General features: G+C 41.2%; 2 protein-coding genes across 2 annotated transcripts in view; both read left to right on the top strand.

Annotated features, from left to right (window-relative positions):
* Nucleotides 1-7,487, top strand: part of TTC39B (tetratricopeptide repeat domain 39B) — a gene marked incomplete at its 3' end in the record, with an annotated part of 201,431 nt that extends 193,944 nt beyond the window's left edge. The window contains 4 exon segments of the mRNA XM_080709260.1: nt 7,307-7,342; nt 7,344-7,378; nt 7,381-7,418; nt 7,422-7,487. Coding sequence (XP_080565386.1) covers nt 7,307-7,342; nt 7,344-7,378; nt 7,381-7,418; nt 7,422-7,487 — 175 coding nt within the window.
* A 56-nt stretch (nt 7,488-7,543) lies between these two features.
* FREM1 (FRAS1 related extracellular matrix 1) overlaps nt 7,544-26,148 on the top strand; it is a 131,612-nt gene continuing 113,007 nt past the window's right edge. The window contains 5 exon segments of the mRNA XM_080709437.1: nt 7,544-7,797; nt 13,346-13,440; nt 16,088-16,389; nt 18,213-18,409; nt 25,249-25,572. Coding sequence (XP_080565563.1) covers nt 7,564-7,797; nt 13,346-13,440; nt 16,088-16,389; nt 18,213-18,409; nt 25,249-25,572 — 1,152 coding nt within the window. The 5' untranslated portion in view covers nt 7,544-7,563.

A 26,148-nucleotide genomic window follows, 5' to 3' on the forward strand; every position in this document is an offset into this window, starting at 1 on the left:
AAAATATTTGCTATATTATCTTAAAAATACATAGGAGAGGAGCTCATTTTTGTATTCTAAGTTGCTAACACGAAACAAAAGATTTTGACTGTTTTGTTTCATGTTGGTCTACACTGCTGTGTGTGTGTGTGTGTGTGTGTGTGTGTGTGTGTGTGTGTGTGTTACTGGGGGTGGAATCCAGGGGCTTTCTACCTCCGGGCAACACTCCCAGACCTATTTTATTTTATATTTTATTTGGAAACAGGGTCTCACTAAGTTGCCGAGAGCCTCACTAAGTAGCCAGACGGACTTTGAACCTGTGTGATCCTCCTGTCTCAGCCTCCCAAGTACTGGGATTACAAGCATGTGCCACCGCACCCGGCTTTTTTTTTTTTTTTAGACCATTTAATTTCATTCTACTCCCCTCAGCCCCACACCCTCCCACACCATGGCTGTCCTCAATCCTCTGATCCTTTGTCTCAGCCTCCCAATTCCTGGGATTCCAGGTGTGTGCCACCATGCTTGGCTCACATTGCCCTTCTTATTAAAACATGTTGCATATTTTTGAACTGCCCAAAACATAGAAGTTATTAAATACAAATCTGAAATACAGCAAAGCCACTATGATAACTTTCCTTCCATTGAGATACCCAGGTCCTGTTCTGGAAGTGTGGAGATGCTAATGGAGCTGTGATCGGTTATAAAAAGTCTGGTGGGACTGGGCTGACCCGTGGTTTACAACATGTACCAAGACTGATAACTCTGAATCAAAGCCAGGGTTTTATGTGCCTACTCATGGAATATAAGACATCTGTGGGGCTTCAAAGGGGATTTGTTTCAGCTGTTGGCTGAGTGGGTGGGAGAGGAAGAGAATTCCAGGAGAGCGTGCGCGTACCTACCCTGCCAGGACTGTTCTTGTGGAGCCTGCAGCTCACGGCCACCAGTCCTCTAGAGGTGACCCTGATGAAATCCCATGGTGCCTCTCGGTTTTGCTGTGCTCTTCAGTTTCACTTGGCATCCATGGTCCTCACTTGGGTGAATGCCCACAGCTGAGAAGACGTATCTGCCCTTTGTACCTTGCTGGCTGGTCCTAGGTAACTACTTATACTAAAGATTTTCTTAAATGTGTTTTCTGTGATGCAGCATAATGACACAATGACACATTTACCTGTGAGACAGGTTTGCTTTACATCACCTTTCACAGAGAGTTAATCACCTAGGATATCTTTTGTCCACAAAAATTTATCTCTTTAAAATGTTTATTTTTAGGTGCTCTATAAATATACTTTTTTGGGTGGTAATGGGGTTCCTGGAAACCCTTCTACCTCCAGGCTACACTCCCCGACATATATATATATATATATATATATATATATATATATATATATAATTTTTTTTTTAAATTTGGAAACAGGGTCTCTTAAGCCAGCGAGGATGGCTTTGAACCTGCACGATCCTCCTGTCTCCACCTCCCAAGCACAGGGATTACAAGTGTGCGCCACCACACCCAGCGATATACTTTTTAATATGTTTTTATTGGTGCATTTTAGTCTCACATTATAATGTAAATCATGTTGAAGGTGACCTACATGCACACAGCACCTGCCCCCCTCCTCATTTCCCCCCTTCCCAATACTGAGATTGACATTAGTATATTCACATATGTACACATAATCAATAGTAGTAATTATATTAATGAACCTCGGTCTTCCCCTTTCCTTCCCTTACCACGTCCCTGGCTCCACTGAGATTTCTCCTCCATTATCTGGAGTCCCTCTGGTATCCTAATTACCCCCTAGATTGCACATACAAATATACATTTTTTGTGTGTGGTACTGGTGATTGAACCCAGGGCCATTCTACCTCTGAGCTATACCCCCAACCCTATATTTTATTGTTTATTTTGAAACAAGGTCTCACTAAGCTGTAGAGGGCATCACTAAATAGCTGAGGCTGTCCATGAACTACAATCCTTCTACCTCAGCCTCTCAAGTACTGGGATTACAAGCATGTGCCACCACTCCCAGCTACACTTAAAAAGCCTTTGTACCCAATAAAATTTATTTTAAAGTTTCTCTTTACATCACACATGTATATGTAATTTGACACAAATGCACAAATGTGATATTTGCATTAGGTTGTTGCATATTTTTGAACTGCCCAATTTTTCCCCCCAGAACTGGGGATTAAACCCAGGACATTCTACCTCCGAGCTATATCCCAGCCCAATTTTTTGTTCTTTATTTTTTATTTTTATTTTTTGCAGTACTGGGGATGGAACCCAGAGGCATTCTCTGAGCTATACCTCCAGCCCTATTTTTTATTCTTTATCTTGAAAAGGGTTTCACTGAATTGCAGAGGGTCTCACTAAGTAGCTGAGGCTGGCTGTGAATCACTATTCTCCTGTCTCAGCCTCCCAAATGCTGGTATTACAAACATGCGCCACCATGCCCCGCTGTTCCTTATTTTTTGAAACAGGGTCTCACTAAGTTGCAGAGGACCTCTCTAAATAGCTGAGGCTGGCCTTGAACCTGTGATCTTTCTGTCTCAGCCTCACAAGTACTAGGATTACAAGCGTGTACCACCATGCCTGGCTGAACTGCCTGATTTTCTTTATAAAACAAAACAAAACAAACAACAACAACAATAAACCATCACTGTCTTAGCTTGGGCTGCTATAAGAGAAATAGCACAGACTGGGTGGCTTCAGTATCAGTTCTCAAGGCTGGCAAGTCCAAGATCAAGATGCCTGCCAACTGGGCTCCTAGAGAGGGCCTTCCTTCTGGTTTGCAGAGGGACTTTCTTGCCCCATCCAATCAGGACAGAGAAAGAGGGAGAGAGTGGGCTCTGCTCTCCCCATTTCCCCTTATGGATCCTGTGGTGAGGACTCTATCACCAGGAGCTCATGTAAACCCGATTACCTCCCATAGAACTCGCCTCTAACATATGGATTTCACCTCTAACAATGGGCTTCAACATATGGATTTGGCTAAGCCAGATGTGGTGGCACACACATAATCTCAGTACTTGGCCGGGCGTGGTGGCGCACGCTTGTAATCCCTGTGCTTGGGAGGCTGAGACAGGAGGATCGCACAGGTTCGAAGCCAGCCTCAGCTACTGAGTGAGGCTTTCAGCAACTTAGTGAGACCCTGTTTCCAAATAAAAAATAGAAAACAGGTCTGGGAGTATAGCCCCGAGGTAGAAAGCCTCTGGGTTCCACCCCAAGTACCACACACACACACACAAAATAATAATCTCAGTACTTGGGAGATTCAGAGAGAAGGACTGCAGGTTTGAGACTAGCCTCAACAGCCTAGTAAGATTCTGTTTCAAACAAACAAAAAATTAAACAAAAAGGGGTGGGAGTGTAGCTTAGAGGTAGCTCAGCAACTTCACAGGACCCCGTTTCCAAATTAAAAAAAAAAAATGACTGGGAGTATAGCATGGAGCTAGAATATCCCTGGGTTCAATCCCCAGTCACACACACACACACACACACACACACACACACACACACACACACAGATTTGGCAATGGGGGGGACAAACATTTAGTCCTAGAACCTCTCTTCCTCTTCCACCCATAACACATTGCCCCTTTCAGATGAGCCGTTAATGCCCTAAGGTTCATCTTTGTCTCCATGATCACGTAATTATATATACAAATATATCTTCATAGGCATCTATGAATGTACACAAATGCAACGTTTATTGTTATTTTACCAAGTGGAAGCAAAACATACATCATGCTCTTCTCTATTTTCGCTTTCCCTTTTTTTTTTTTTTTTTTTTTGCGGGACTGGGATAGAACGCAGGGGCATCCCACCGCTGAGCCATACTCTCAGCCCTACTTTTTTATTCCTTATTTTGAAACAAGGTCTCACTAATTTGCAGAGGGCCTCACTAAGTAGCTGAGGCTGGCTGTGAACCACGATCCTCCCATCTCATTCGCCTGGGTACTGGGATTACAAGCGTGTACCACCATGCTCATCTCCATTTTGCTTTTTCTAATCCCGTGATATCTTGTGGAAACTTCTCTAAGTTGAGTGATAGATCTCTAATTCAGGTTTTAAAGGTACTTTGTCTTCCATGGTGCAGATATGATACTCCATTTAACCATTGCCTTGTTGATCAAAGGCATTTGCTTTGGTGGAGTTTTGACCACCGTGAGCGAGGCTGCAGTGAGCATCCTCTGTCCTGCATCCTCTCATCTCTGTTGGACAGATTCTCAGTGGCACATGGGGATGATGGAACAAAATGTGGTGTTCTGGAATTTTAACTCAGACGTTGTGTCTCTTCTTTTGGTATAAGACTGGAGCTGCTTCCTGGGTAAAACTAGCTTAATGACTAGTTGACTCATGAAAATGTATCTGTGTAGTATTTTCCAGAGTCAGTAATCTCAGCCTATTGATTTTACTAGTTCAAGCTTCAGGAAGCAATGTTTCCTCCCTTATCTCCCATGTTGGGGAGACACCCTTCTGCCCTGTTGCCTCTCTTGTCCTTAAATGTGTTGCTTTTCTCTATGGTCTAACATGCCAAATGTAAATAAAGAAGAGAAAAATTTTACTTTTTGAAAGTTCAACAACCACATTTACATTCTTGCACAAATAGCCCACCTAATTCAGCCTGAGTGTAGGGAACATGGTCAATGAGAGTGTGTGAACCGTTTCATTTGGGGAATGACACCATAAAAAAGCAAGTGAGTGTATTAGCATCCACCCTCTATTAGCATCCACCCTCTCAGGAGACACAGGTCACAAGGTCACACTGCCTCAAAGGTGAAAGGTTTCAAACAATCAAATGGGAATGTGTTTTCTCTTTCCTCTCTCTCTCTCTCTCTCTCCCTCCCTCCCTCCCTCCCTCCCTCCTTCTCTTTCTCTCCCTCTCAACTAGGGATTGAACCCAGGGGCATTCTACTTCTAAATTACATCCATAGTCCTTTTTTATTTTGAAATATGGTCTTGCTAAATTGTACAGTCTGGCTCAAACTTGCAGTCCTCCTGTCTTAGCTTTCTACATAGTAGGATTATAGGCATGTACCACTGTGCCGGGCTGGAGCGTATTAGATAGGTTTTTCTTTTCTTTCTTTTTTTCTTTTCTTTTATATTAGAGATTTATTCCAGGAGCATTCTACCTCTGAGCTATACCCTCAGCCCTTTTTATTATTTTGAAACAGGATCTCACTAAATTCCTGAGGTGGCAATTCACCTGTGTCAGCCTCCCAAGTACTGGGATTATAGGCGTGCACCACTGTGCCCGGAGAGACAATTTTTAAATGATCACAGACACATTTATTTACTAACTAAAGAGATAATCCTAATTAAACCATCACTTAAAATCATTGCATATAAAATGTTTGTGATAAAGATAATTGAGCACAGTAATAAAAATAAAGAGCAGCAGTCGGGAGATTGCTCACCGCACCGAGATTAGCGTCCTCTCAGCTAATTCCTCTCCAGAATGCTGGCATTTTCATAAACTTGAGTCCAAGAAACATTGCTCACGACACATCCCACCACTAATTTTCCGTCTTCCAATTTTCTTGCGGCCGTGCTGGCCTTCCTATCTCGTGCCAATGTTGAATTGATGTGCTCTTTGTGAAAGTGTTGACAGTCAGAATTTTTCTATCAGGTGTAGTTTCTGCAAACTTCTCTCCCAGGTTACAAGAAACCTCTGCTTTTCAAAGTACTCACAGAGGTGGCACAAACTGGCCATTGTACTCAGTTTGGGGCAAGTCCTGCTCACTCCTGCTTCCTTCCTGCATTCCTCAATATCTTCCTCTCCACGAGGCCCCATCAGGACGGTGGCCGGGGTAGGTGCCAGCTGGTGTGCAGATGGGGCAGAGCAGGGTCTGCCTTGAGGAGCATGGGGTGCCAGGGGCATTTTTGTGTACATCCTCTGACTAGTATTCACTTCCTTATCCACTGGTGATATAGAAAAGTTTATTTAAATCATTAAATGTAATAATTTCATTGGGGATAATAAACACCATTGGTTTAACCTAAACATACCCTGAATTTAAGAATAGAATTTTTTTTTTTTTCTTGTCGTACTGGGGATGAAATCTAGGGGAATTCTATTTCCAAGCTACACCCTCAGCCCTATTTTTTATTCTTTATTCTTTTGAAATGGTCTCACTGATTGCAAAGGGCCTCACTAAGTAGTTGAGGCTGGCCACAAAGAGCAATCCTGTTTCAGCCTCCCATAAGGATAGAATTTAAATACATTTACTCTGGATAAAATCTTTTTAAGTCTTTCTTTCCTTCCTTCTTTCTTTCTCTTTCTCTCTCTTTCCTTCTTTCGTTTTTTCTTTCCCTCTCTTCTTTCTTTCTTTCTTTCTTTCTTTCTTTCTTTCTTTCTTTCTTTCTTTCTTTGGATTGCACCCAGGGGCTTTCTTTCTCTGCGCTACACCACCAACTCTTTTTAATTTTTTTTTTTTTTAATTTTGAAACAGGGTCTTGTTAAGTTGGTGAGGGTCTCCTTAAATTGCTGAGATGGGCCTCTAATCTGCAGCCCTCTGGTGTCAGCCTTCTAAATACTGGAATGACAGCAGTGCACCATTGTGCCTGACTCTCCAGTCTTATAGAACACAGAAATAATCAGGAAATGTTAAGTGGTTGAAGTGGTGAAACAAAGTCTCCATTTGTGCACATTGATTACATTATTATATAATTAGCATTGTAGCTGATGTAAATGTCATGTGCATGCACCCTGTCATTAGCTGTGTATATTGAAGCTATGTCACTCAATTCCTAGTCCCTTTCACACATAAACAAAAACTTGAATACTCCCTTAAAGAAGAGAACAAATGTTTTCCCCAGTTTCCAGTCAAATATGTCTTTGGTATCTTCACTGTCTAGCAAAGTCAGTCAACGTGACAAATTGTGAAGCTTATTTCTTGGTTGGGTTATAGCAATTCAGAGTTAATCATGTTTTTAAGCAGTGTGCAAATAATCCTATCAGGTCTCTGACACAAATTAGATTGTAGTTCCCATTTAATGACTGAGGGAAGAGGAGCACAGAGTTCAGTGTCTTTCCCTGCACTCCAGGACCACTGCCACACTCTGGCGAGGAGGCCACCTGTCCCCTTTTGGACCACACAGCTGACCAATGTCCCAGTTGGGGTGTGTTGCTTCCGGAAGCAGCAGCTACAGGCAGGGTAATGAAATCGCTGCCCTGCCTTTCACATGGGCCTGGGGGTCAAGTTAGTTTGTTTGTTTTTAATTTAGCTGAAATTATAGGTTGGATGAAAGATCCCTTTGTTGCAGCTGTACAAACCCTTTTTTCTGTTTCGCTTTTCTCCCCTCTTTCCCTTCTCCCATTTGCAGGATTAGGGAAGCATCCATAGGCGCTTTAATCTTGACGTGTTGTCAGGAATCATCAGCGGGTTTTATTAAAGCCCCAGGATTGCCTGAAAGGCCTCCTTGTCTGCATCCGAAATGAAAGCATGCTAAGCTCTTGGAGCCCACTGTGGGGACCCCTGGCCCTGCCCCTTGGACTGTGAGCTGAGCCCAGGAGGAAGGCAGAAGCTGTCCTTTGTTGAAGGTGCTTTGTGGGTGGCCAGAAGCGACTGGCCCCAGTCAGCATGGGCGCTCCAGGTTGGGGTGGGCCCTGTGCCCTGCTGCTCCTGCTGCTCGTGGCCCGGGCCAGCCCCAGCTTCATCAGCCTGAACCTCGGGCTGAGGGTGATGAAGGGCAGCTCCGCCTTCCTGTCAGGAGATGACCTGGATTTCTCCATCCCCAAAGAGAAAGATGCATGCAAAGTGGAGGTAGTGATGAACGAGCCCATAACCCAGAGGGTTGGGAGACTCACACCACAGGTAGGTTCAGTCGCTTGTGTGCGTGAGTGTGTGAGTGTGTGAGAGGGAGGGACAGAGAGTGGGACAGAGGTCAGAGGTCTCCTCTCTAGATCTCTAAGGTGAGTACTGGAAGACCATCCACATTTGAAAGGGTAGAGCTGATGTTCACAGGCATAGTACTGAATTGTTTTTCTGTGTGAGGTGGAACCTAATTTTGAATGTCCTTGATTAATACCAGATAACAAGCCTTCAAACAACAACAAGGTTCACTCTTAATTATACCAATACCCAAGGAGGAAGTCAGGTTCAAACTAATTTGGAAACACACTTTTTTTTTCTCTTAATAATACACTGTATCAACAAGCCTTTCCAGTTTTTCTTCTTTTATTGGAGAAAATTCCTGTTTATCTTACCAGCTGCTTGGACTTAGAGAGTAGCTAATCATCCAGGGAAAAGCATAACGTAAGAAAATTATAGATCTCTCATTGTCTTATTTCAGGTACATTGCCATTCAGAGAGAGAGAGAGAGAGAGAGAGAGAGAGAGAGAGAGACAGACAGACAGACAGACAGACAGACAGACACATACATACACACAGAGAGATTCCAAGAATTGGAGTGGGCAGTCACTTGTAGGGAGTGCTGTGACCAGTCTTTATGGAAATATTCCTATCTCAAATTATTCCTGTCTCATTGCAGGTCAGGGTAACTTTAGATATCAATATTTCAAGACATTTTTAAGATGTATACTTGTGAAGTCAAAGTAGCAAATGTAAAGCCTAAATACATTTTCATTTACTAATATCTCATAAATATTTACTTGAATAAGAGAAGTAAAAAGAGACATGAAAGCCGGGTGTGGTGGCTCATGCTTGTAAACCCCGTGCTTGGGAGGTTGAGACAGGAGGATGGCGCAGGTTTGAAGCTAGCCACGCTGACTTAAGAGACCCTGTTGTCAATAGGTCTGGGAGTGTAGCCTGGAGGTAGAAGGGCTTCCAGGAACCCCAGTACCACCACCACCACCAACAAAAAAGACATGAAAACCGCGTGCGGTAGCGCACACTTGTAATCCCAGCATTTGGGAGGCTGAGACAGGAGGATTACAGTTTGAGGCCAGCCTCAGCTATTTATTAAGGCCCTTTGCAATTTGGTGAGAACTTGTTCCAAAATAAAGAATAAAAAACAGGGCTGGAAATGTAGCTCAGAGGTAGAATGCTGCTGGATTCCAACCCCAGTACCACACACACAAAAAAGAAGAAGAAGAAGAAGAAGAAGAAGAAGAAGAAGAAGAAGAAGAAGAAGAAGAAGAAGAACAACAACAACAACAACAACAACTCGAAGTAATCACAGTTCTTCAAAAATATCTGCACATATGTTTCCCCTTAATCAAAATTGCTGAGAACTTTTATTTAAAGATATTCTATAGTCATTTCTTTTGGAGGGTAAAGGGTTACTCCTTAAGTCTATATTTTCATGTTATTTTTTTCTTAATGTAGGAGTTGATCCCTCTACATAATAGAAAAATTTCTTCTTTTCATTACTTGTTCCTCCTGTGGTTTAACTTTGCTCCCAGTGAAAATAATCTTGAGAGTATTCAACATTATATGCTGCTGCTGCTTCTGGAAAAATGCACCATTTCCAGTTGCTGAACCATCGACATAATCTCTCCACTTGGCTTCAGAAACATAGTCCACAAGGTTATTCAAAGCAAGACTAGCTGTTGTAGAGTTGGACTAAAGAGTCTTTGATAGACGTAAGCTCAACTTGATATCTGTAGGCATTTTATTTTCCATACTTAAAGCTATAGATCAATTTTGAAACATACCAGAATACTATGGAGGAGGTTTTAGGGAGGGTGGTCCTGATGTGCAGTAACTAAAAGTCTCCGTCCAGTTTCCTGTGAGATTTTCTTTTGTCAGTGAAAGAGCTTTGGATGAACATAAAAAAAAAATGTTAGTATATAATAATGGCTTTAGGTATCAAGACATTTTATTCCCAAATGTTTGGAAGTTACCATTTCTCCCCACGTTCTCCTGATATTATCTGCACCCTTGAAAGAGTAAAAGGAGAGACACTGAATGGTATACATTGGTGCCCAGATACGCAGTGAATACACTCACTGGATAGTGAGGAGACCCAACCGCAGGGACTAGGGTCAAAAGCAAAATGCAAATCTTTATAGAATTTTGAGAAATAAAGAGTACTTTGATTCCAGAGGACTGGAGTTCTCGATAAAGCAGAGACCCAGGGCTATATTGGTATGTCTGTGTGTACGTACACACACATTATAATATACATATCTAATATATATGTATGTATAGGCATCTTTTATTTTTCGGTGGTACTGGGGTTCCTGGAAACCCTTCTATCTCCAGGCTACACTCCTAGACCTATTTTTTATATTTTTATTTGGAAACAGGGTCTCCTAAGCCAGCGAGGCTGGTTAGGAATCTGCTCGATCCTCCTGTCTCAGCCTCCCAAGCACGGGGATTCCAAGTATGCGCCACCACGCCCGGCTATATAGGCATCTTTTAAAGACAATTAATTAATCATTTGATACCCATTCAATCCATATAGTTCTATAAAGGTAATTAACAGTTACTTAGGAATGAGGCTATTTTAAGGGAAAAAGGAAGAGGCAAAATTCCCACTGATAGTCCGCCAGGGCAAGCTCCCTGAGCTGTTGTCCAGTGGTATTTACCCTGGATTCCGAGCAGGTGCACCCCACTGAGCAAAACAAAAGCACTGCCTTTCTCCAGTCTCTCCCCTTAGAGGGCAATTCTGAGGGAATCTCTTATTACCTGGGGGCCTCTGAGGACAGTCCTCTCTCCACCCCAGTTAGCCTATGATTCAATACGTATGGCACCCTCTCTGAGAGTAATTAAACTGCCTCCTTAACATATTTTTAGTGATGTTTTAATTTCTCTGATTGGCCTGGTTCTGAGGCACTGGAAAGCAGAAAGAGACCCACGTGATTAGAACTAGGTTAAAAAAAAATCTAAGGATTAAGGGTTGGAATAGATCTCCCTACCATCTCCTTAAACTCCTCTCAAAACTCTCTTCACTAGAAAAAACAATCTAGAGCAGAAATGACAGTGCCTGACTGACTTAGGAACTATTTTTGACTACTAGTGAACACCACCAGACACACTGAACTACAAGCATGCAGGAGCTCACTTTAAAAACTAGCATTCAGCCAGGCATGGTGGTGCACGCTTGTAATCCCAGCATTTGGGAGGCTGAGACTGGAGGATCGTGGTTCGCGGACAGCCTCAGCTACTTAGTGAGGCCCTCTGCAACTCAGTGAGACCCAGTTTCAAAATAAAGAATAAAAAATAGGGCAGGGTGTGTAGCTCAGAGGTCGAATGCCCCTGGGTTCCATCCCCAGACCTGCAACAAAATAAAACAAAACAAAACAAACAAAAAACAAACAAACAAAAAAAAAAACAAAAAAAACTAGCATTGAGCCTTGAATGGTCAGTGTGTGTATTTCTGTAAGTAAATAAGACATCACAAATGTTTTATAGCATCTAAAGTAGACATGTGATTTATATATCTTCTCAAACGTATTCTATGGTAGAGGAGTTCATTAAAATGTGGAGGTTTATCACCCGTTTACCAAATATCAGAACTTAGTGCCATAGAAAAAAATTGTGTAATGAGAAAGCTTTATCAAACCACCTATTTTTTTTTTTTAATTCTGAGGATTTCTACAAAAACAAGATTCCTGTAAAGTCTGGGTTTGAGGGAAATTTGTGCTTGGTTTGTAACCCAGGCTGGTTTAGCCCTCCTCAGCAATTCATTTCATACAGAGTTTTTGAAATTAAGCATAGCCAAGTGCACACCCAGGCACACGCAGCCTAAACATTTTCTCTCTAATAGAGCTTAATATTAAGCTGAAAGCTAGGCTGATGTGAACCCATCTCTAGCAAGATGACTGTATTAACAACACCCTGCTGTGTAATGAACAGTTTCATGTGATTCTCACAGAAAATGTTTTGTTTAACATCTGTTCAATTAGTGTTTTCATTTCATTACTGAAGTTTGTCTTAGAACCAACAGGTTCATTTTCCTATTGGATATTTGGAAAGGGACTTTGAGTGGGTGCGCTCCAGTACGTTCTGTATAGATAACACCCTTGATATAGACGATGAAGGCAGAGTTGATGCTTGTGTGTTTTCCTCCTGTTTGGGGACAGGACTTTCTCTCACACAGCACTTCTAACACCTGTCCCAAAGCAAGAAGTTTCCTAGGTGGAAAGACATCTCAGTTTAGGACTGAACTTGCTTTTTTGAGTAGGAACTAAAGCAGTAAGAAAATACCTCTAGTTTGAGCCAGTTTAATGCCATTAAAGTGAGTAATGAGTTAGGAACGTGTGACAATTTAATTATAAATTGTAATTGAAAAGCAGTTGAAGTGGAAAAAAAACAAAGCTAGACAGTAATTAGAAAAGGATTTAGCTCTCCTTTGTTTTAGTTAGTAAATTTATGGACAATTATGGTTGTCGCCTTTTAAAAAAGGAAAACATATTACGAAACATAAAACAGATGTTTCTTTTAACAAAGCAGATTGTCTCTTCATTATCATGACTATTTGTCAACAATATGGGGAAGGACTTCCTTTTATCTCCTTCCTAGTTGTCAATTAAAAGGGGGAGCCAGTGATATCTATGGGGCAAGAAAATCATTTGTTTTTGTGGATCATGTTGTCTGCAAATGGTGGTGGTTGAAAAAGGTACAGGCAGACTAAACACCAAGAACCCCTCAGTGAGCATGGGTATCTGCTCAGAACTCTTACCAAGACCCGTGGGGCAGAGTGTGAGTCCATGGTGGGGTAGAAGCCAAGACTTTTATTTAGAAATTCTGAGTCCCAAAATGAAATAATAATTTCCTGAATAATTCTGAATGAGGTGATGCAGTTAATTATAACCTTATTTGAAGAGAAGAAATTGCCCTTAGACTTCTGTGTCTCACCAGCCACGTTTGCTGTTACATAACTACCAAATGCTGTCTTTTTTGCACGTAGATAGAAAAGAATCAGGGATCATGATTGACTCTGGTCAGTGTCTCTGGCCAGTGGCTTTATCTTTGAATATAAAAATACTTTTATTTCTTTGGAAACAAAGAAATAAAAGGAGAACAGAAATGAACAGAACAAACACAGTGTGTTTGTGGCCGGGTTCATGCATGCTTTTTGTGCAGACGCAGAAAGACCTAACTCAGTTGCTAGAAACCCTTGAAGGGAGTGCATAAAAATTTGATAAATGGAGCCATATTTTAAAAGTCTGTAAAAAGATAATTATTTAAAGAAGCAATTACCCTACATTTATTTGTTTGATCTGCTTGGATTTTCGTCATTTAGATATTCTTAAAATAAAGCACAGCTGTATAAGGACAGTGGCAAGTGAGCACGGGGTGGACTAGGGGCAGCGGTGGCACACGTGTGCGTGCATCCACTAATGTGCGCCACTCAGACTAAAGGTTTTTCCAGGTGGTACGCTAGTGCAAGGAAAGTGGAACTTGGTACCAATTTTTCTCATAGATATTCTATGCATTTCTTCATGTGGATTAGGTCTTTGACTGCCATTTCCTTCCCAATGAGGTGAGGTATATTCACAATGGCTGCCCTCTTCTGGATGAAGACAATGTGAAACTTAGACTTTACCGGTAAGTGGCACAGAAGCTCTTCTTGTTTTTCACCAGGTAACCATTCTCTTGACTTCTTAGTGTTTTTTCTGCGGCTGTATTTTATAATAAGGGAAGTTAATCGATTCCAAACAAGAAAGTAATAGAAATTGGAGCCCTCAAGGTGTGGGGCAGAATTGTAGCCAACTCTCAGTTACCCTCACTTGTATCATCCGCTTTGGGGATTTTCCACAAATTGTCATTTCTGTTCTGTTTCCTGTTAGTGCCTTTATACAGGGGTATGTGGCATTCCAACCCATTACTTATGATGGGAAATGGAATTACAGACTACAAATCCTTAAATAGAATCAGGTAGAAAATACACTGCAAAATTGTATGAAATTCTTCTTTTGATTATCAGCTCCTTAGGTATAAAAACCTGCAATAGATTCCATTTTTAAACATTAAAGAACAAAATTGTGTCCAAAATCAAGTACAAAGTTAAACAGAATGACTCTATGACCCAGGAATTCCCTTCCTAGGCATATACAGTAGAGAAATAAAAACATGCTTATGCAAAAGCTTGTGAATGTTCATCGCAGCATTATCTAAAGCAGCCAAGAGGTACCAATACATCTGATAATGGTATATCCACACAATGGAATATTATTCTGATATAAGAAGGAATGAAGCACTTGTTCATGGCACAACTTGGATGAACTTTGAAAACAAGAAGTCACATACAAAAGGACAAATATTGTACTGTCCCATTTATTGGAAATGTCCAGAATAGGTCAGTCTATGAAAACAGAAAGTAGGCTGGAGAGAGGGGCAAGTAGGGAGACATTACTGATGGGAATGAGTTTCTCTTTGGGATAATAACAGTGACCTGGAATTAGATATTCATAGTGGTTATAAAACCTTGTGAATGTAGTAAATCCACTGCATTGTACACTTTAAAAAGATAAGTTTCATGGTGTGTCAATTTTACCTCCATAAAAATTATTTTGAAGGTTATGGTATTGCTGACTTTACAGAAGCAAGGGGGACTCCGTGCAGCTGGGGTAGGCTTTCAAATGCCTTTCGTTGCTTTTACTCATCTTTTATTGCTCATAAGAATATTTGATTACAATATGTTGGTGTGAATTTCCCTTAAGTACTAGACTAATGCAAAAGACCTTTGAAGAAGACATTGGGACAGAGAATCATTCAGTAAACATTTATGACCACCTGCTGTGGGTCAGGCTCCACAGGCCAGAAGGAACAGGAGGATGAAGATCTACAGATTCTTTTTAGTGCTCATGGTCCAAGGCAAAAGATGGGAAAAGAGTTTGGATGTAGAGCTGAAAGAAAGGCAGGGCCAAAATGCTGTACTCAGAAAATGAAGTGGCACCCAGGGATGTCTTAGAGTTCTGTAAAGTCAGCAAATAAGGCTTTCCAAGACTTTAGTGTTTAAAAAAAAAAAAAAAAAAAAAAAAAAAAAAAAAAAAAAAGCTCACTTCAAAGAACTTGGCCAGGAAGTGCTGAAAAGCTGATGAATTCTAGCTGCTCCCACTCCTTCCTTGAGTTTCTAGGGGGTGGGAAGTTTGGAAAAGTTCATATGAATGGCAGGATTAAAAGAGCTGCCACTGCTCTTGGTCTTGAGAACATTTAAAATAGAATATTCAGAAGGCCAGGTATAGTGGTGCATGCTTGTAATCCCAGCGTTTGGAAGGCTGAGACAGGAGGATCGGATTGCACAGGTTCCAAGCCAGCCTCAGCTACTTAGTGAGGCTCTCAGCAACTCAGTGAGACCCTGTTTCCAAATAAAAATATAAAATAGGTCTGAGAGTATAGTCTGGAGGTAGAAAAAAATCCCCTAGGTTCCACTCCCAATACCACACACACAAAAAAAGAATATTCAGAGGCATTTGAGGCAAGGGATCAGGAGCATGCTTATTCCTCTCCTACATCTTCTCCAGCCCTTTCTGCAAGTGATTTGACTTCTATGCTTCAGTTTCCTCATTTGTGAAGAGAGCCATTTCCTGTTATAATTTCTTCAAAGCATTGAAAAAGGCATTGCTGTAGAGTTTAGCATACACATATATAAATAATTTGGTGTATTATGGGCCATTACACTAAAGCATATAGATGAAGGAATGCATTATTCATGTACACATGTCACTCATTGATTTTCTCCCCTCAAAAGGAGTGACAACCCATCTCTATTAACCTTGGGAAATACCCTGAGAATAGAATCAATGGGGATGGAAGGAGGTAATGATTGCTGATACTATTTATACGCCATGCACTAAGCTGAGCACCCAACTAGACTTAAATATGCACCCATTTTTGTGACATTTCTTAAGAACAGAAAGGCTTGGGTACCCCTCACTCCTAAATGAAAACTCAATCCATTAACTATAGAGGCTTGATACTCCTGTATAACATGTGAGCTGGAAGTGAGTTAAATATCAGGATGGAGGATGAGTTCCAGGGCAGGTGTCGAAAGAAACTGGTTTGAAGAAGTGGCAGGAAAAGGTATTGACACCACAGTAAAGAGAAGGCGGGAGAGGAGGCTGAAGAAAAATCCAAACTGCTTGATACGGGAATCTTGTGAAAGCCCATGGTTAAGCTTCAAGCTAAGTCCACAAGTATCAGAAGTAACTGGACATCAGTGAATATTGCCCATGTTCTCTTCTCTCTACAGATTCACCGAAACAGACACGTTCATAGAAACCTTTATTCTACGGGTCTTTCTCCTGGAACCAGAGTGTAACATCATCCGTCTGAGTAGCAGTGTGCTGGAGGTGTCTGAATTCTATGGCATGTCTCAAGCGATTGACAAGAACCTGCTCAGATTTGATTATGATAGGTCAGCCGGCCTGGAGTGCACAGTCAAGATGGACCCCATGAGAACTCGCCTGCCAGCCCACGGCCAGATGGTGGTGGTGGAGCCTCGGCCAGAGGGACCTCGTGGAGATCAGCCCCACAGTTTTTTCCCCGAGTCCCGTATGATATCTTTTAGTACTTATCTGGATATTACTAATAATGCCAAATTTATCTGGCTATCTTCCACTATGACAAAGAGTGCTATATCATGTTAGTTGGTGGGGGGAAAATGTAGATTAGTGGTTGAGGGCATGGACTTTGGGATCAGAATGACCTGGATTTGAGAACTCCCTCTGCTCTTTTTGCTATTTTAGTCTAAGCCTCTGTAAGTTAGATGAGAAAGATCATAGCTGCTGCAGAGGGATGTGTCAGGATGGGAGTAATGGAAATGACACACAAAGTGCTCAGTGCAGCCTGACTCCCAGGAAGTCCAGGTGAATTGTCTACTATCATTAATGATAGCAATAGAAGCAGGAATAATTTGTTCATAGATTAGCAATTACTGGATTGTGATCTCATGGGAAGTAGAGCTGGCAGGCAGCAGCATGGTTTAAGTTGGGGAGAGATGATGGATAATGTTCCTTCTGTTGTTCAATTGCTCTATTTTGAGCATCTCCTGTATGTACAATAGTGTTCTAGAAACTATGGAAAGAAGAGAACATATAAGAAATGATCATACTTGTAATAATATTTAGAATTTGGGCAAAGTTTACAGTTAAAGATACTATTGAGAGCCGGGTGTGGTGGTACACGCTTGTAATCCCAGCATTTGGGAGGCGGAGGCCAGAGGATTGCGGTTCGCAGACAGCCTCAGCTACTTAGTGAAGCCCTTTGCAAATCAGTGAGACCCTGTTTCAAAATAAAGAAAAAAAATAGGGCTGGGGCTGTAGCTCAGAGGTAGAATACCCCTGGGTTACACACACACACACACACACACACACAAAAAAAAAAAAAAAAAAAAAAAAAAAACAGAAAAAAGAAAAAAAAGAAGATACTATTGAACAAGAACCATCTCATTTCATGTTCACAACCATCTGGTTAAAAAGTGGAATATCAGCTGGGCGTGGTGGCACACACTTGTAATCCCCGCACTTGGGAGGCTGAGACAGGAGGGTCGCACAGGTTCGAAGCCAGCCTCAGCTACTTAGTGAGGCTCTCAGCAACTTAGTGAGACCCTGTTTCCAAATAAAATAGAAAATAGGTCTGGGAGTATAGCTCAGAAGTAGAAAGCCTCTGGGTTCCATCCCCATTACCACCAAAATAAATAAATAAATAAATAAATAAAATAAAAAGTGGAATATCTATTTTACACACTATGAAAATGAGACTTAAAAAATAAGTGGCCTGTGAGTATCATATACCCAACAAAAGTGAAAAATATAATTGGGCAGAGACACAAAGATTACTAGAGAGATAATTATGGGTTTCAGTGAGCAGGTTAGTTATGGAATGTTTAAGGCAAGGTTTAGTAAAAAGACTCACTGAGCCTAGAAAGCCATGCAAGATTTGAGGGTGTGATAAGCACAATGGAGAGAGGAGACCAATGAGTGGGAGAGTCTAGCCGAGATTGTGAGTTGGAGCCAGGAAGCCGAAGCTGGAAAGGGAAGACTATAGCTAAACTACAGTGAGCCATTGGCCTATGTATCAGATATGTTCAAGCACCATAAAATACATTTTATTGTTGTTTTATTATATTGTTATTATTAAGTTAGAGCTAACTTTTGGTAGGCAAGGCCTAAAGAGACAACTGGTCAACTGTTCTCTTCAGTAAGGGAAGTTATAAACTTTGTGAATAATGGCAGTCCCTGGGTGAGTGAGTGGAAGGTATAGGTGAGTATTCTGGGGGCAATGAGGAGTAAGAACCCAAAGGAGGGGGATTAGTTTTAAACTTTCATAGTCATTATGTTTATGTGGCTATCTTAACGCAATGCTGTACCTTCCAGACCTCGGACCAGAACTGAAGTGTCCAGGTAGAAGCTGTACCCTGGGATTGAAGAAAATTGGAAGTCTCAAAGTGAGCTGTGAGGAGTTCCTGCTGATGGGACTTCGCTATCAACATATGCAGCCCCCTTCTCCCAACATTGATTATATCTCCATCCAACTGGACCTCACAGATAGCAGGAGTAAAATCGTATACAAGGTAGAGTTTGCGGTTTTGTATCGGGGTCCCAGCTAACTCCCAGTAGGAGAGCCAGCTCTTTCATGTGTCAGGGGAGTTCCAGGGCTGTGGAGGGTGGAACCACCCAGAGTTTCATAAAGGCAGACTTGTTTGTTCTACCAGTAGGGTATATAATATTGATATATTATTTACCTCTTTGGTTCTTACCTATCCACACCCAGCTGGATCATGACATTTTAGGTTGAAGATATGGAATAAGCATTTCGAGGTAATCTGGTCTAATTGATTAGGTTAATTAATTGGGGAGCTTTAAAAAGATTGATTTATTAGTCTTATGTTAATAGTTAAGGGCCCAAGCCAGGCATGGTGGCGCATGCTTGTAATCCCAGCATTTGGGAAGCTGAGACAAGAGGATCGTGGTTGGCGGACAGCCTCAGCTACTACTTAGTGAGGCCCTTTGCAACTCAGCGAGACCTTGTTTCTAAATAAAGAATAAAAAAATAGGACTGGGGCTATAGCTCAGAGGTAGAATGCCCCTGGGTTTCATCCCCAGCACCCCCCCCCCACACACACATACACACAAATAGTTAAGGGCCCAGATTGCCTGGGTTCAAACATCTGCCTAATTATCCATGTGACTTTGGGCTTTATGTCTCATTTTCTTCATTTTATAGTAAAGATAATAGTGAAAACCTTAGGATAAGTCAGTTTTGGAAGTAATTAGTTTAACCCAAGCCTCTCGTTTTGTGGTAGCAGCCCCAAGAAATGATGTACATTGCCCATGCATGAGTGGCTACTTAAGGGTTGGGTCAGGACCAAAACTCTAGGTCCCTAGTAGATATTTTTTGCTTGTTTTGATTCCAAACTCCTTTCACTGTCAATTATTTCTTATCTCCATAAAAACAATTAGAGACATTTTTCTTTCTGAGTGATAGTTCTTATTTTTTCCCTCACTACACTGAATTAGGGCTTTATTTAAATTTTTAGATCTGAGCTAGTCATATACTTGAAATATGGTGTATTTTAAGCCATAGTGACGTATGCTTGAAATCTCAGTACTTGGGAGGCTGAGACAGAAGAAGTGCTGGTTCCCAGCCAGTCTCAGGTACTTAGTAAGGCCCTCTACAACTTAGTGAGGCCCTGTTTCAAAATGAAAAGAATAAAAAATAGGGCTGGGGGTGTATCTTGGAGCTAAAATGCCCCTGGGTTCAATCCCCAGTGCCATATATACACAAAAAAATTAGACCTGCTTTAATGGAAGTTATCCCTCTAAATCACCTTGCTTAATTTAACATTAACGGTTCAACAGTTTGGTAGATTGTAAAACAGATTCACTTATGAATATGAAAGTAATATACTCACCACAGAGAATATTGAAAAAAAACTGAGAGAAAAGTAAAAAGAAAATAAAACAATCCAAGAGTAGTGGCATATACCTGTAATCCCAGGATTTGGGAGCGTGAGGCAAAGAGGATCACAGGTTTGATACCAGCTTCTACCACCCAGTGAGACCCAGTTTCAAAATGAAAAATAACAAAAAGGCGAGGGGTGTAGCTCAGAGGTAGAATACCCCGGAGTTCAATCCCTATTAGCCCAAACAAAAAGAAGAAAATGGAACTATCTATACTGCTACCATTTTTATACACACAAACATACACAGAGGGAAGAAGCAGGCTAGAGTGACTATTTTATGAAATTGAATCTATACTATAAGTAAAGTTTTATGTCTCATTCTTTTACTAGTTTTATGATCATACATTCATCCTTATCAAGTGACTAAATGACCATTCACCCATAATTTATCTTACATTTAAAGCTCTTCTCTCAGCCGGGTGTGGTGGTGCACGCCTGTAATCCCAGCGCTTGGGAGGCTGAGACAGGAGGATCGCACAGGTTCGAAGCCAGCCTCAGATACTTAGTGAGGCTCTCAGCAATTTAGTGAGACCCTGTTTCCAAATAAAATATAAAAAATAGGTTGGGGCGTATAGCCCGGAGGTAGAAAGGCCCTGGGTTCCACCCCCAGTACCGCCAATAAATATATAAATAAGTAAGTAAGTAAGTAAATAAATAGATAGATAAATAAATAAATAAATAAATAAATAAATAAATAAATAAATAAAATAAAGCTCTTCTCTCTACATTTGCCTTCGGACTCCACCTAAAATAAATTTTACTGTGTGGTGAAATACAGGAACAAATTTTCTTTCAGATTTCCAACACTATTTGTTGAACAATGAACTTGCCTCCCGTTGATTTTAGGCAATTCTTTTATTGTGTAGAGAGAAAACTCTTTCCAGGCTAGCTCTTTTAGATTTACGTACTTTTCTTTAGATTTACGTACTTTTTCTGGTGCCGGTACCACATTATTCTAAATGTAATAGATCTGTGATACGCTTTCATGTGTTAGTCAAGCTCTTTCCATCACTCCTCTTTAAAATTTTTCTATTTAGGTTTATAGTTTCAGATAAGCAATTAAATTATTCACGCCCATTTTTAAGGCTCCTAATGATTTTTAAATCAGTATTGGATTAAAATTTGAATCTCTTTTTGAGGAAGAGTTGCCCTGTTGAGTTTTCTCATTCAGAAATGAGGTATCTCACTTCATGTGGGCGAGTGTTATTTTATATCTTTCTGTCAAGTTTATTGTTTACTTCATGTAAGTTGAGCACACTTATTAAATACAGTCCTGGGAAGTTTATTTTTATGAAACTATTGTGAGTGGAGTCTTTTTCCATCCATGATATCTTTTCATTGATTATTGATGGTAAGTAGGACCACCTTTTTTTGGTATAATTTTCTTTCATCTGGCTTATTTCCTGAATTCAATTATTTTAAGAAATTGCAGAGCTTTCAAAGACCACTGTTGTGTTTTTACTAATGACAATTTTGTCCTCTTTCCATAATTATTCTTATTTTGTTTTATTCCTCACTGGTTAGACCAGAACACTATTAAACATAATGTTGCTTATAGTTTATCTGTCTCAACCACCCACACTGTCCTTTTTAATTCTTTTGCCTTGAGTTCATCATTATCTGAAATTAATGTGGTTGTTCTACTTTTTTTCTTATGTGATATATTTGGACTATTTCTTCACTTTTAATTAATTAATTAATTAATTAATTAATTTTTTGGTGGTACTGGGGTTCCTGGAAACCCTTTTACCTCCGGGCTATACTCCCAGACCTATTTTATATTTTTACTTGGAAACAGGGTCTCTTAAGCCAGCGAGGCTGGCTTCGAACTTGCACGATCCTTCTGTCTCTGCCTTCCAGGCGTGGGGATTACAAGCGTGCGCCACCACGCCCGTCCATTTCTTCACTTTTAATCATTTTGTGTAATTTTGCCTTTTCTGTAAGGTATATATAATTTGACATTTTCACAGAATTTCAGAATATAAACAATATAACCTCTTATAAGTAAATATAAACAACTTATATTTATGACAATGATGGATATACATGTTTTGTCTATCTTTTTGTTTTATCCTTTCTTGCCAATTAAAAATATTTGTCTTCCTAGCATGTGCAAGGCCCTGGTCTTCACCTGTAGAACCATGCACACACACACACACAAACACATACACACACACATTGTCTGACAAGATTTGTTATGATTTGCCTTTATTTTTACTTATTTGAACGTTCTTTATCTCACTTAATGTTTTGTTTAAATTAAAAAATATTTATTTAAGCCAGGCAAAGGGGAGTGTACCTGTAATCCCAGTACTTGGGAGACTGGCACAGGAGGATTGCAGATTTGAAGCCAGGCTTAGCACCTTAGTAAGACCCTGTTTTAAAATAAAAAACAAAAAAAGGGCCAGGGGTATAACTTGGAGGTAGAATGCCCCTGGGTTCAATCCCCAATGTGTGTAATATGTGTGTGTGTGTATACATGTGTGTATGTACATATATACATATACACATATATGCACACACATATATTTTAAATATAATTTAACCTATATTTATAGTATTTAAAATCATAGTTGGGCATGGTGCCGCATGCTTGTAATTACAGCATTTGGGAGGCTGAGACAGGAGAATCATGGTTCGCGGACAGCCTCAGCTACTTAGTGAGGCCCTCTGCAACTGAGTGAGACTCTGTTTCAAAATAAAAAATACAAAATAGGGCAGGGGGTGTAGCTTGGAGGTCGAAGGCCCCTGGGTTCCATCCCCAGACCCACAAAAAATTAAAAATTGAAAAAAATTGTGAAATGAAATGAAAGGAGTCTGTTAGCTCCTTCCTATATATGATGAGGATTGATCTGATTCTTTCCCCTAGAAATTGCCCATTTCCCTGGCTTTGTTTATATAATTTACAATTTAGTTCTAGTATGTTGTTATACCTTATTATTTCTTACATCATTTACCTTTTTTTTTTTTCTTCAGAAGTAGGGTTGGAACCCAGGGGCATTCTACCTCTGAGCTACACCACCAGCTCTATTTTTTTATTCTTTATTTTGAAACAGGGTCTCACTGAGTTGCAGAGGGCCTCACTAAGTAGCTGAGGCTGTCCACGAACCCTGATCCTCCGGTCTCAGCCTCCCAAACACTGGGATTACAAGCATGCACTACCACACCAAGCACATCACTTACCTTCCAAGTAAGCACTTTTCCTCTCCATGTTCATTTTATTAACACATTTAAAATAACACATATTTAGACCTAACTCTCAACTTAATTGGTTCCAGTGTTCAGCATCAGTCCTTCGAAATAATAATCTACCATATACAGAGTTTATAAATTATGTATCTTCAATTGTAGATATTTTTTCAATGGTACCTAAAGAGCAGTGACTAATCCCAAGCATGTCTCAGGATATCATTCGTCCCTATCAATGAGTAAGGAGAGGTTGTCTCCTCTGGTTCTCTCTTGCACTTCTCCCCTCTTCTGAGCTCTGCTGGCTGGTGTCTAAACCTTCAGGCTTGTGCTTTGGGGGAGTGTTGGAGAGAGAGGCCTTGTTTTCTCAGGCGCAGATGGAATACGATTTCATGCAGCCTGAGCCTGACAGATGTTTCAAGCTGTTTTATTGTCTCAAGGGCAATTTCGTGGTTTCTCTAGAGAGTCCCTTCAACAGGGGCCTCTCACTCATAGCCTCCCCATCTTGGGAGGGTGAATTTCCAGCCTGAATGGCCACTTGGCAATTTCTCCTGCAGCCCCTAGGATATGATTTTTGTCTCCAGCTTTTATGCTGCTGGACTTTGGGCCTCGGAGGGATGTTCCTTGAAGGTCAGGGTCCAGGATGATCCCAGATCAGTCCTCTGTTCAGCCTGGTCCGTGTCTGGGGGCACTCATATATGTCCCCTGCTGCCACAAAGAAAGCACAGGCTCATTCCAGCACAGCTACCATTATTCTTGTGTTTCTGGCCACTGCGTGCCCTACTATAAAACACATTTTATAGCTATTGTCAAGGAAACTTCTCTCCTGACACCTGAGACAAGAGATGTGGTATTGACCCATTCTTCCAGCTTTGTGGGGTGTGGGTTTGGGGCAGGGAGGTGACTGTGCAGAACATAGCTCTATTCTCCCCAAATAAATCTCCTTTTCATACCTTTATCAACATTTTGTATTCTTATAGCAGATGAGAAAGCTCTAGAGCCTGGAACACTTTCTAGACAATTTGTAAATTTTGAATATAGTATGTGTCTCACATTCTCTTTGAAATCTGGTATCTTTTTTTATTGGAACTTCAGTTGAGACTGAGCCAAGAGGGATTTCATTTTTAACTTTGTGTTGCATACGGATGACCAATATCTAGTCCAATATCTAGTGTTCAGCAGTGTGAACTAACGTGACTTTGATCATTGAGCCTAGTTTTTTCAACAGCAGGATGCACTTAGATCCTCTGACAGCCGACATCTACTGCTGTGAGGATCCTTCCCACCCACAGGGCATACTGAGACCTCAGGTCCATGATGCCATTTCATGGTTCTTTGGAAGATCTCAGATTCATAGCTTGCTCATTCTGGGAGGATGCATCTCTAGGTTGAATAGTCACTTGTAACCCCCCTGCTCTACTTGACAACTGAGCAGCCCTCTTCCCGGTGCACAAGCACAGAGTTTATAAAGACAGTTTTCTTTCATTCTTCCCCTCTCACCCTGCAAAACTACAGGTGAGAAAGCGGGCAGGTGGCCAGGGGAGGTTGGTGTGTGTGTGTCAGACACAGCCAAGCGCTTTACTTTGGCTGTTTGATTTACTCCTCACTTAAAACTTGGGAGTCCAGAATTTCCATTTATAGATGGGAGGAAAATAGGATTTAGGAGTTAGGTAACTTGTCTAAAGTCATGCAAATGACAAGTGCTGGAGACATAATTATAAGCACAGTTCTTTCTGACACCAAAATTGATATCAGAGACCTGATACATATTCAGCCTAACTGCCATTAGAGTCACCAGGGAACTCTAAAAAATACCAGTTTTCTAGTCTTCTCTTAGAAACAATAAAATGAGAACCTCTGGGGGTGGGTGTGTCTGGTTACCAGTATGTGTCAAAGGCTCCCCACATGTGCATGCCTGTAATCTCAGTATTTGGGAGGTTGAGACAGGAGGATCGCGGGCTCAAGGCCAGCCTCAGCAGCATAGCCAGACTCTCAGTAACCTAGTAAAACCCTGTTTCCAAACCAGAAAATAAAAAATAAGAAAGAGCTGAAGGTTAGCTCAGAGAGAGAGTAGCCCTGGGTTCAATCTCCAGTACCATTAAAAAAAAAAATCCTCAAATGGTTTTAATATGCAGGCAGGATTCAGATTATAACTGGACACCGGCTCTAGGTGGCTTTATTACACAGCAAGCCGTTAATCCTGTACGTTGTATCTTCATTGGTATCATTTCCCCTTTCATATCTTCCTTTTCCTTCAAAAGTCAGAGAGCGCGTGGCTGCCCGTCTACATCAGAGCTGGCATCCCGAACCAGGTTCCAAGGGCCGCGTTCATGGCCATGTTCACTCTGGAGGTAGATCAGTTTATCCTGACCTCTTTAACCACATCAGTTCTGGACTGTGAAGAGGATGAGACCCCCAAACCCTTGCTAGTGTTCAACATTACTAAAGCCCCGCTCCAGGGCTTTGTGACTCACCTGTTGGATCACACCAGACCTGTCTCCTCCTTCACCTGGAAAGACCTGAGTGACATGCAGATCGCCTACCAGCCGCCAAACAGCAGCCATTCTGAGAGAAGACACTACCAGGTAAGAAAAGAGGCAGAGCTTCCCGCCTAGGCGGTATTTACAGAATTGTTTCAGAGTCCACTTCACTTGCCTTGCCCCACGGGTCCACTGGTCTATCCATGGCATCAGAGAATCAGTCACTGTAAGTCAGGATGCAGGGTAACTGCCAGGAGCCCAGCACGTGATGCAAATAAGCCAACCTGTGCTGAGAGACACCGCAGTCCTGCTGCAAACCCAAGAGAGAGCCAGCCCCTCAGCAAGCAGCTGTAATGCGCCTGAGCTGGTTGCTGCCTTGTAGGAATCCAGAGACATCCAGGGTCACTGTAGCTTTTATTTGTCCAGAGGAGATGCAAATCTACCCTTTTGCTTTCTTTGTAAAATATTTTCAGTTTTTAAGCTAGGCGTGGTGGCGTGCGCTTGTAATCCCAGTATTTGGGAGGCTGAGATAGGAGGATCGTGGTTCGAGGACAGCCTTAGCTACTTAGTGAGGTTCTTTGCAACTCATTGAGACCCTGTTTCAAAATAAAGAATTAAAAAAATAAGGCTGGGAGTATAGCTCAGAGGTAGAATGCCCCTGGTTTTCATCCCCAGTACTGC

This window comes from Muscardinus avellanarius (assembly GCF_963383645.1).
Source record: "Muscardinus avellanarius genome assembly, chromosome: 13".
In the NCBI taxonomy this organism is placed as follows: domain Eukaryota; kingdom Metazoa; phylum Chordata; class Mammalia; order Rodentia; family Gliridae; genus Muscardinus; species Muscardinus avellanarius.